At 40.9% G+C, this 11,646-nt stretch overlaps 3 protein-coding genes across 3 annotated transcripts; all 3 read right to left on the reverse strand.

The window, feature by feature from the left end:
• Positions 1-437: 437 nt before the first annotated feature.
• On the reverse strand, positions 438-2,200 carry LOC117454312 (protein Wnt-8a-like). The gene is made up of 6 exons (XM_034093497.2): positions 2,139-2,200; positions 2,006-2,039; positions 1,789-1,918; positions 1,372-1,497; positions 1,146-1,288; positions 438-1,064 (listed from the first exon to the last, which is right to left on the reverse strand). The coding sequence occupies exons 1-6, from the start codon at positions 2,198-2,200 to the stop codon at positions 507-509; spliced, it is 1,053 nt and encodes a 350-aa protein (XP_033949388.1). The 3' UTR covers positions 438-506.
• Positions 2,201-2,749: 549 nt separating this feature from the next.
• Positions 2,750-5,114, reverse strand: LOC117454341 (protein Wnt-8a-like). The gene is made up of 6 exons (XM_034093552.1): positions 5,047-5,114; positions 4,901-4,934; positions 4,605-4,743; positions 4,133-4,258; positions 3,879-4,021; positions 2,750-3,316 (listed from the first exon to the last, which is right to left on the reverse strand). The coding sequence occupies exons 1-6, from the start codon at positions 5,112-5,114 to the stop codon at positions 2,750-2,752; spliced, it is 1,077 nt and encodes a 358-aa protein (XP_033949443.1).
• Positions 5,115-8,767: 3,653 nt separating this feature from the next.
• Positions 8,768-10,734, reverse strand: tmsb2 (thymosin beta 2). The gene is made up of 3 exons (XM_034092174.2): positions 10,573-10,734; positions 9,481-9,585; positions 8,768-9,226 (listed from the first exon to the last, which is right to left on the reverse strand). The coding sequence occupies exons 2-3, from the start codon at positions 9,578-9,580 to the stop codon at positions 9,189-9,191; spliced, it is 138 nt and encodes a 45-aa protein (XP_033948065.1). The 5' UTR covers positions 9,581-9,585; positions 10,573-10,734; the 3' UTR covers positions 8,768-9,188.
• Between the last annotated feature and the right edge of the window lie 912 nt (positions 10,735-11,646).

The raw sequence follows: 11,646 nt of genomic DNA on the forward strand, positions 1-11,646 counted from the left end.
TTGCCTGTGGGATGTTACAAAAGACTACAGGCTGTAGTGTAGTGTCCCGGATTATCAACCCTAAAAGTAATTTATAGTGGTGGAAATGCTTCCTCTAATTTATCTTACAAAGCATTGCTGCTCTTTGAGTGAAATCAATACACGTTGACATCAAAGTGGCAGTGGACCAACGCTGGATCAACATATTGGCTATAGGTGCGAGCTGCACCATGTTATCCATGTAATCCTGGGCTGAGTGTATTCGCCGCATTCTTATTCTAATAGACACTTGTGTGCCCTCACTTAAAATCCAATGACCCTGGGATGTATTAGGTGAAACATTCTAATGTTTATTGACCGAAATGAAACCACATTCAGAGGTATTTTAAACTTTTTATTTTATTTTAAGAAAATATTTATAAATACACATGTACGTTTTTATACAAGGATACAAACAAGTGCAAAGAGACATTTAACATGCTCATGGGCCATTTTTTTAACAGAGTTTACCACGACGCCATTTTGTTTCACTTGGGTCCACGGTACCTCCGTCTGTAGCCGTGCCCATCAGTCGCTTCCCTCCTGGCGCACACGTGTTTGACTATCACCTGAGAACAGTCCTCGCAGTTCACCGTGCAGCACCATTGGAATTTGCAGTTGCAGCTGCTTACTACCTCCGTGCGCCTCTCCTCCACCTTCAGGCCGCATTCATGACATAACCTGCGGCAGCTGCGCCTCTCCCACTGGGTCAGCCCCTCCCCGTGCTGCAGGCACTCCCGGCCCTCGGTGCCGTACAGCCCCACGCTGGTGTTCCTCCTGCAGTAGTCCGGGGAGTCCTCCAGGTAGATGAGCTCAGTCTGGGCCACGCTGCCGAACGCGTCCACGATGGCTCCTCGGTTGTCCGCGCTGTTGCCAGCACGCATGCGCTTCTTGTTGATGTCCAGTTTCTGCGCTTGGCTGTGCTTCAACTTCAGGTAGTTGCCAATGTCTCTGAGATCTGACAGCTGCGTCCAGCAGGTTTGGACACTGCAGCTCTCAGACATGCCGTGACATCTACAGATGCGCCTCGTCGTTGCCTTCACTGCCTGTTGGAAACATGGGAAAGTTACAAACCACTCAAAATGATTTAATTTCAGATACATGTTTGTTGTGGGAGAAGCACTCACCAGGCGCCCAGCCGCGTTGTTGTGCAGGTTGACTGCAGCCCTGGAGTCCTGACCTGTCTCCTGCGCGTCCACGTACTGTTTGGAAATCCTCTCTCCGAAATCCACGTTATCACTACAGCCACCCCACAGCCAGCCACTACCACCTGCACACAACATAACAATATATAATTCATTTTGTGTGCATGTCATAATAAAACAATGATTATATTTTTGGTGCAAACCTTACCAATTTTACCGTTCTTGGAGACATCACAGCCGCAGTTTTCGAGGTCTCCCAGACTACAGTTCCTGGTCAGAGTGTACATGACCCCCGCTGCACTGATGGCATGGACGAAAGAGGTCTCTCTGGTGGCTGGAAATAGGATAACATCAGCATTGCGTAATCAATAATAATACTAACAATACTTGGTCACTATAACTTTTTATATGAAAACAATCGATTGGGCTTATGCATGATAAGGCATAATTAAAACCAATGCAACTTGTGTAACTATAAGACCAACATTCGTATTTATTTATGTGCCCCTACATATTTCTTCAATAATTGTGTAACTCTTAACACATACGCCTGTACGTTTTTTTCGTTTAGAGTCCTACACACAACTTGTATTTTACAGGAATTGCATTTACAATCTCGACCTACCTCGTCTCAGTCCTTTAAACTGAGTTGCGCTTTCGGGGCAGTTCCATCTGTCCCACGCAAACTGGTGTCTGCACTCCTCAATCCCACTCATTGCGCCCTCCTGCACGCTTCTTGAATAGGTGAGATATGTCTGCAGAAGAGGTAACATCAATTATATTTAGCCTGATTCACATTTTTGAAATGTTATCCTAAACGTAGTGTTATATTTTGTATTTACCTTGGGTCCCGTCATAAGAAAGTTACTCGCCACCCTGAGAACAAGATAGAGGATAAACAATTAGATCAATAAAGCCTATCTTAGGTCTTCACAAATTGAAACGATGCAGGCAAAGTAGAAAAACGTTTCTTACCAAGCATGTCCCGGACACATTTTGTATAAAAGAGTCAGGAGCCAAAATAATAAGTGCACCATTTTCTCCTGCACCTTTCAGCCCTCAAAGTAGAAACCTCGGTATGTTGGCCCTGTGTGCTGCCACTTTCTCTCTTAAATGAATGAATAACAAATGGAACTCTTGTTCTTTGTCCCCCAGGTCCGAGGAAGGTGATTGGATGACGAGTTAAGGAAACGCCTATATGCGCACTTCAAAGGATGGCATTAGGAGACAGTTTATTGTCTTGCCCAAGGCTGTTTGACACCAGGGCACCAATATACAAAAGACTGCAAGTGACAAATCGGATTGAGACATGCGTATTGTAGAAAAATATTTATTATAATTTCAATTAAGAATACATATAAAATACAAGACAATTTACAGACGCAACAAACCAGTTATCCCTGAAACCCAATACAAACGAGTGAGCATGAATGGAGAGTTTTGTCAGAATCAAATCAAAAGAACAAGTGCATTAAAAGGTGTCGGTTGATATGTCAAGTTGAAAATTAAAGTTACATTCTTGTAATACTGAATAATGTGTGTTAATGTCCACAATAGAAATAGAGATCCAATGCAACAAATAGTAGTCAGTGGCGTTGCGCACGGTTCCTGCGCTTGGCTTTATTATGTGGCTTCCTGCCACCTTGTTTACGCGCGCAGTAATATTTCGTAACAACTTGCCTACATTTGTCACACTTGACCGTGCAGCACCAGTGGAATTTGCAGTTGCAGCTGCTGACGACCTCAATGCGCTTCTCCACCACTTTGAGGCCGCATTCATAGCACAGCCTGCGGCAGCTCTTTCTCTCCCACAGGGACATGTTCTTGTTTCCCTTCAGACATTCCCGCCCCTCGAGGCCCTGGAATCCCAGGCTCCGGTTCTTGACGCAGTAATCCGGGGAATCCTCCAGGTAGACGAGCTCAGTGCGAGCGATGCTCCTAAAAGCTAGTGCAATGGCTGCTCGGTTGTCCGCGCTGTTCCCAGACCTTGTCGGCTTCTTGTCCATCTCCAGCTTCTTTGCCTGTTCGTACTTCATCTTCAGGTAGTTCCCCACCTCTCTGAAGTCGGCCAGCTGCATCCAGCAGGTTTGGATGCTGCAGCTCCCGGACACCCCGTGGCATTTACAGGCTCTCCTCATGGTAGCTTGGATTGCCTGCAAAGAGAGGGACCGTGTTAGTTGGTTATTTATTCACACTACTTTCTCCTCCTTGGATTGCATCCCACGCGTAAATGTCCCCAAAAAACATCAATTTTCCTCCCCTGGCCTCAGTTTATTGCACATATTGGAATTTAGTAAATAAATAGTGGTATTGTATAATAAAGTATATTTACTAGTAAGTACTACTACTACTTACTTGCACTACTTTACTAATCTACTTTACTACAACAAATGCTACTTTATACTTAACTCCACTACATTTATATAACGAATTGAGTTACTATTTAATTCACAGATAAAGATTATTAACGAATACAGGTCATACATAAACGATATGTTTTTCGGTTGCAGTATATGAAGTTATTAAAATGAGTTCTACATATATGAATCTGGAATGCCTATTACGCACAAATGGTACTTTTTCATTCACTTGTGCCAGAGGGCTTTTTCAATGTAGAATTGCTACTTTTACTCAGGTTAAAAGCCAGAACACTTCTTCCACTGTCCATAACAAGTGATAATAAAATATAGTGAGTAAAGAAAAATCATATCTTACCAGTCGGCCTGCCTCGTTGTTATGCAGGTTGATTGCTGCGCGTGAGTCCTGCCCACCTTCTAGCGCGTCCACGAACTGTTTTGAGATCTTCTCTCCAAACGCCACGTTATCACTGCAGCCTCCCCAAATCCACCCTCTACCACCTGGTGAATCAAATACATACATTGTTATTCAGTTATCATAATGATAAAACAAATACTACGTAATTAATCTAATGGTAACCTAAATTGATTATGCATAAAATAGATATTTACCTGTTTGTCCAATTCTGGAGTCATCACAGCCGCAGTTGTCAAAGTCTCCCATACTGCAGTTCTTGGTGAGCGTGTACATCACTCCGGCAGCGCTGATGCCATGGACGAAAGACGTTTGTCTTGTTGCTATAACAAGTGAAATAGAGTCGATTAGTTTGTATTCCAATTGGGAACGATAAATGAGCAATGGCTGCAGTTTACTACTGTGCGTAAACCATGCGTAAAGGCATATTGTTGTGCGTAAGGGTGCAATACTGTTGTGCATGTATGGTGTTTCATCGCTGTGGTCCCAGTGATTAATTTATACTTTGGGTTTGTGTCTCTTCTCAATGGAGGTCAGACCACATCAGCCCCTCGTGTTGAATAATTCACTTTGTACAAAAGAACAATGTTGGAGTTGAACTCCCCACAATTCCACCACTCCACTTATGCAAGTCATGCAATGATATGAATATGGACCTACATGTCTTACCACTGCGGAGGCCGTTGTGTGTGGATAATTGGAGCGTGTTTTCTGGGCAGTTCCAGCGCTCCCACGCGAACTGGTGTTTACACTCGTGTATTCCATTCTGTGCGCCCACTTGCACACTACCGGCATATGTCAGAAAAGCCTAGGGAGAGAAAAATAAAATGTAAAGTTAGTCATTGTTGCATTCAATCATTCAGAATAGGTTTTTAATGAAAAAAAATAATCGGCTAACATATTTGCCTTTCGGGAGTGTTTTAACGCAAAAACGTGCCCAGAAAGTTGGATCAACATGTATTTACCTTAGGTCCAGTCATGAGGAAATTATTCACCGTCCTATAGAAAGAAAACAAGAAAGCCATGTTAGTCCCTTGCCACTTTACCACCAGTAAACACATATACACTGAAGTATGTTATAAACGTATTAATCCAAAAGTAGGTCACATACCAAGCCAATGCAAGATGAGCATGAGAGCACATGGATAGAACCATGGCTAGGAAATAAAAAGGTCCCATAACAGCTGTATTCTAAACGGAGAACTTTGTTTGTGTTAATCCCAGATGTTATTGCCGAGAGAGAGGAGAGGCAATTGATGATTTAGCTCAAGCCATGCTGATGATATTTATATGGTCCGGCCCCTTGACAGATTTTTCCTGCAGGTAACGGTCGACTGTGAAAATACGTCCACGACGACATTGATTGCCCATTCCTTTTGACAAATAGGAGCCTTCGGTGCATAAGTGCCCTTCAAATAAATTAGCCCCCACCCCCCCGCTCTCTCCCCTATTCATTCACCTGTCGTTCCCAGGCTCTAATCCCTAAACACTTTTCTTGACGAGTGGACGCATATGCAGTATGATTGGACACATTGAACCACATATCAATAACATAGTTAATTGATTATATGTTTATAATAATATAAATCAAGTGGGGGATATTGAAATGATGCGAGAAGACGAATAGTCGAAACATATGTAAGATCACTGTAAAACTATCTTGACACATAAACCATTGGAATTCAAGGATTTATTGTTTTGTTTTTTAATAGAGGCTGACTGTTGCACTGAGGCCTGCCATATTTCATAATCAACTTTGTTAGACATTAAGACATTAAATATGTCTCCAGTTATACGTTAAGGGAAAAACAGGACAACATGCCGTCCTGAGGCTTAAATGTGTACTTGGAAACGTTTGGGAAATGGCACCAGTTCCCCAGGGAGAAAGACTGCGACTACAAAGTCATAAAGTCTTTCAGGAGCTGATGGTATATAGTCATGTAAATACTCCCTCACACATCGGCGACATTGGCATCGTCCTGATAATAGGATAATAGATGTTTTCCTGAAAAACAACTCGGTGTGAAAACAGTCTGGAATTTACAAGAGTATAAACAAATAACAGCTTTAATGTCCTCCTAACCATAAAATTGTAAATGTCTTGCTTGGGACATCTTTTTTGTTGTTGCTGATTTGTAGTTTTAAATTTAAAGATCGATGAAGTTGATCATTCATTAATCAAATCTGGGATTATCCAGTCCAGTCCAGTATTAGATTTCATTTAGCTGATCATCCTTGATTTAGTCAAAAGTCATCATACCAGTTTCTGTCATGTCATACTCATACCGTGATTTAATGCGAGACGAGTTTTTGATTAACATTACAGTTTTTACATGTAATCGCTTATACTTGTCAAATCCCATCTAAACCACTCAAAATCCCCTAAAACAACAATACACTCTGCGCATCGGGCAATATGCAGAGAGCTGAGCGAGCTCCTCCGCACAATAGCGAGGAGGTGTAGGTGAGGATAATCCCTACTAATTAGATATGGCTCACATTCATACTGCAATAAGACTGAAACCTCGAGCCCCTCATCACCTTGTTGGGAAATAATACCGAGCGATGCAAAATCAATCTGTGATGCTTCACAATTTGTCCCTAACCGAAGGCTCATTTAGGGATTTGAATGGGTTAATAACCTGCAAACAATAGCAATCTATCCAGATGGGCGTGTTGCAGCGTGGGTGCGAGATGTCTCTTAAACACCGAAACTTTCAAGGACAAATCACGCGGATTAAGTGTCATTAAAATACATATATTTAATGAATGTGCTATTAATAGGCTACATTAATAATCCGATTTTTTGGCAGCTGTCAAATGTACAATTTGGTAACTATATTAATACAATTTATTCAACGGTGTTTTACTATTAATTATATATTACAAGCAAAACAATACTATTAGAATAATAGCATTTTAAGAGCTCCATATTCATTTCGGAATGTATTTCAACGCATTTTTGTGTATTCCAGCTCAAGAGGGAGACGGAAGGGTCAGGACCTTTTTAAATTACGCCATGCTTGGAATAACATCAAGTAAAAATGCGCACTAATTAAATTGTTCTAACAGACATTTCAGACACATTAGGCCTTCAACAGAGTGTTGACGGGAGATTTACGGCAGTGCAAGGTGAGAGAAATGGAGCAATAAAGGCTCAGGAGGTGACGGGCTTCACAGGCCGAGGGAGGGTGGCAGGACTGCTGACGCCAGCCAGAGACTTCAGTCAGGGCACAGATCGGGCTGTAGATTAACATTGTGGCAGGAGGGTGTCATGGGAAACAAAATACAAATGTATAATACATCTAAACTAGGCGGCATTAATAACATATCAATAACTGCAAAAAGGTTTAGTAAAAATCCCTTAAAGTGAGAAACATAATTTGTTTTGAAATCAGAATGCTTTATTTATCACGATATGTGTCAGTAATATAACAAGATAAAATATAATTAAAATATTTATATGGAGTAAAAATGTGCAAATAGAAGATTACATAAAATGAAATCCACCTATTTACATTTACATATTAAGTTAATAAACAATGTGCATGTTCTACATTTCAACAAAAATGTGTATACAAATATATACAGGGGTGTATAAATCATGTAAATAATGCACACCAGTTTGTTGATAACAAATACATTGTACAGTAATAATCCTAAATGTTATTGCACAGTTTAATAATGGCACAAGTTTTACTGAGATTGGGTATTGTTAATACTGCACAGTTCGAGATGGTGTAAACTGTTGATTGGTGAATTAAATCCAATAGTCTGTTGACTGAATGAAATATCTTTCGTTCTGCAGTGTAATTCCTATTCCGATGTAATGATTGATATATTATCTTAAATAGCCCTTTCCAAACGTCCATGCAGAGTGGTATTTTTTACACTGCTGCGTTTGTTTATGGTGTCCGTCTCCATGACAATATTGTTGTCACCAATCCCTCCTTCCTCTCTTTTTAATCAACCATAATCCAGCCTATCAGAGGAATGCATCTATACTGCTAGCTAACAAGCTAGCTCCTGCTAGCTACACCATCCAGCAGCACTGCTTGTGGAGTGTCTTTATGATCTTGCTGTACAACACTGAATGATAACAAGTAGGGCTGGAACTCATGTCATCTTTCGTATACATTTAATCTAAATGTGTTTTTATTCATTCATCATTTACACATTCATCATTTGGTCGATATTAAATATTTAAAAGGTCTTCAAATAGTTTTCTTGGCACATTCAAAAGTCTAAAACCTTTTACATGTATTGTCATAGAAGGGTAAGGCAACACAAAAAAACACATTTGAGAAGGCAGAATTATTTTTGGAGGTTTTTTTTGGTCCATGAATCAATTTATAGAGCTAAAATAGCTTGAAATGTCCCCAGGCTGGCTGCCTTATTGTTGCCAGTGGCAAAGAGAGGATATAAGGAGTTCTGTTTAAATAATTTATTCATTCATATTAGAGTTTTGCAGTTGATTTATTGTGTTTATTCAGTGTTCTGTTATACGAGTGTGTGTTTAGCCTGAGGCGATTATTAGGATTCTTCTTCTATTAGTATATAGCCAACACTTATTCTTAAATTATTAACAGTACAATATGTTTTGCCCCTTTTTGTACAAAGAACTCAAAGTAATGTAGTTGTAAAATATCATTACTCTAATATGGCTCATACTCACATGAAAGGTGTGAATCATAATTGTATACTTAAATATACAGTACTGACCAATCCGTAATCTAGATAACTCATTTTAATTAGTGTATTTATTCCATGTCTGAGCACTCATGAGTGTGTGTGTTACACAGACATAAAGGAGACAGCAATAGGCACAGGACTGACTGGTTTCACGTCTTCATATTTATTTCATAAATAAAAGTAAAAAGTTTAATAAGAAAACATCCCACATGATTCGACTCCGATTGCTCCCATCTTTAGACACCCCCCTCTCCCTCCCACTAGCATGGATGCCTGCCTCTCTCTCTGTGCTACATCACTACACCACTCCCCAGTTTGGCAATATTGGAGACATGTTAGCTATAGGCTAACAGTGCAAGACAGGCACCCAAGCTAACGTGTTTCCACCCATGTGGTAAGAGAATGCCCAATGAGGGCATGCCTTAAACACTTTACGGCACCCCGCGATGCTCAAAAGCAACCTTTTCTGAAGACAAAGCAAGAGATTGAAATACTGTGATGATTAAAAAAAAAGTGCTTTTTGCTGTGGCATCTCAGCATCTTTTCTTCATGTGCTCGAAGTCAAGGTGTGGCATCGCCTTTCCTCTCTTGCTCGATGGCTGGAGGAGGGAAAAAGAAGATAGTTTAGGTCAGCAGGCTTGTGTTTAGTGAATATGTAACAGGGAGAGTGCTGCGTTTTCATTAGCTGTATATGAATTATGTGCTGATGTTGCAGCAAATAGTTTTCCTTCCGCTCCGCTTGCTAAGCGTATAGTCTTCTGACGGCAGTGAAAGTGATGAGTAGCTACTGCCAGGAAAATTGTTGCAGGGGGAACAAGGCTTCTGCCCAGAAACATACACAGGGGGCACTCACTCTCTTTGGTGGGCAGAGGGTTTTTCTCTTGTGTTTCTGTCTTCTTCAGCTTTGCCTTGTCGAAACGGGAAATCTCCGTCATATCAGGCTTGTCAGACATATTGGCTGTGAAAGAGGAGATAGAAAGAAAAACACCTGAGCACACCGATTTCGCCATTTCCTGTCAGTCATCATACTGACAATGCAGCAGCACATTGTATTAGATCTATTCTGTAATGTAAGAGCAATTACAAGTCGTCACAATAGCTGTCTAAATCTAAATGCCTTTGTCTGATGTTGAAGATAATGTTCTGTAACTGACTGAGCAGCACGTGTCGTAGCCACACCTTTCTGTGCAGACATGGCTGCCAGTGAGCGGGGGCAGTCTAGCACATGCTCTCTCTTGATATTCCACAATACCTTTTTGGCGAACATGGGTCCTTTTTTGTTTTACCTAGCTGTCTGCTCCTTTCTTTGTCTTTGTTTTCCTCCTCTCAGAGCCAGATGTCTTTGTTCTCTTTCCTCCATATCCTCTCTTCCTCTCTCACTCTGCCTCTGCATCCACCCCTGCAGCGTGGTGGATTCAGGCAATCCTCCACTGCAGTCATATTCCTGACCTAGCCGCAGGTCTGACTAATCTATTTTCCACAGTCTGCTCAGAATCTGCTGCTGAAATGTGACACATCAGCCTGCAGCCATTTGAAAACCTAGCTACTGAAAAATCACTAGTCTGTATTCAGAAGAGGAGGCCTAATACAATCCCTTGGACAACCAAAAGACATACTGGAAACAAGGCCACGATTTGAATTATCTCTTGAAACAATCTTTTCTGGATTACCCTCTAGCAACACATTGCTTCTTAATCTTACCAACAGCCGCAACAGTCCTAATCTCACTGTTCTTCAATTCAATCAGTAAACCTAACGATTCAAGCATTATCTCCATTGTTCCCTCGTCATCCTCCAACATCCCTGTTTTCACATCATTTCCAACAGCCCCTGCTCATCCAGCCACACCCCGGTCCTTTGTTTGTCTCTAAAACAGAAGCAGAAAAAGACACAGCGACACAGACACATTGAGAAATACACTGAAGCAGGGATGATTCGTTCTTACCGGTGTTTGGCAGAAGTGGGCTAGAAATCCACCGGTGGAAGGATAGAGGCAGCAGAGATGGAGAGAAGGGAGAGCGATGCGGAAGCTGACTCAATCTGCCGGTGTGTGCACGCCTGCCTGCATCAAGGGTGTGGGTTTAAGAGGGAGGGAGGAGGAGAGGGAGAGGGAGAAATGGTGGAGAGAGAGTGACTGAGAGCTTGGTCAGCCTTCCTCCTCGTCACCATGTCCTCTAGGGAAAAGACAAGAGGACTGATAGGGAACAGCTGTGGATGCTTATCTGGGATAGATTATGATACATTATTTATGTATTACATTGTGTGTATTATGGATTTTATGATACAGTTCCCTGAGTAGGTCAGGGACACACTGTGATGGTGGAAAGAGGATTTGTGGCTACCAGTGTGTACTCTGAATACTTCTATACTATTCATGTCATGCTGAGCGTGATGAGTATTAATAACATTGCAAGTCATGCTATGAAATCAACCAGTGCCGCATAGTATTTATAGCTGAAGCTAGTTTGCAAGACCTGTCCATAGATAGTCCTTGTTTAAATACACAAAGATCCAGACCAAACAACATTTAAAAAGCACAAAACACTTCACAGAATCATTTCATTTGCCATACAACTCTGGTTAATCATAATGGTCCATGTGCTGTTACAATTCTTGTATACAAAATAATTATATATTCAGAGTTATTAGTATTAATAGAATTATGAACATATGACCATGCCGATTCGTTCACGCTGCCAAACTAAGGCCCTGTAAAAAGCCATATTTATATATTTATTGTTTATATTTATAGGGAGACATTGTGGACCAGTGCCACACAGCATTTATAGACCAAGCTAATTTAAAATAACCATCCTTAAAAGGACTTTTATACAAATACAGAAAATCAACATAAAAATATAAGTGTGAAATACTAAACAATAATGTAATAAAATAACCATAAAACGCAATGACAAACAGCAGATTATTCCTGACTATATCCCCCACACAATTAGAGCTGATTGACTGAAAATGAATCGGCAACTATTTAGATAATAATCAATATAAGTCACATTAAAGT

Source organism: Pseudochaenichthys georgianus, chromosome 10 (assembly GCF_902827115.2).
Source record: "Pseudochaenichthys georgianus chromosome 10, fPseGeo1.2, whole genome shotgun sequence".
NCBI classification, from domain to species: Eukaryota; Metazoa; Chordata; class Actinopteri; order Perciformes; family Channichthyidae; genus Pseudochaenichthys; species Pseudochaenichthys georgianus.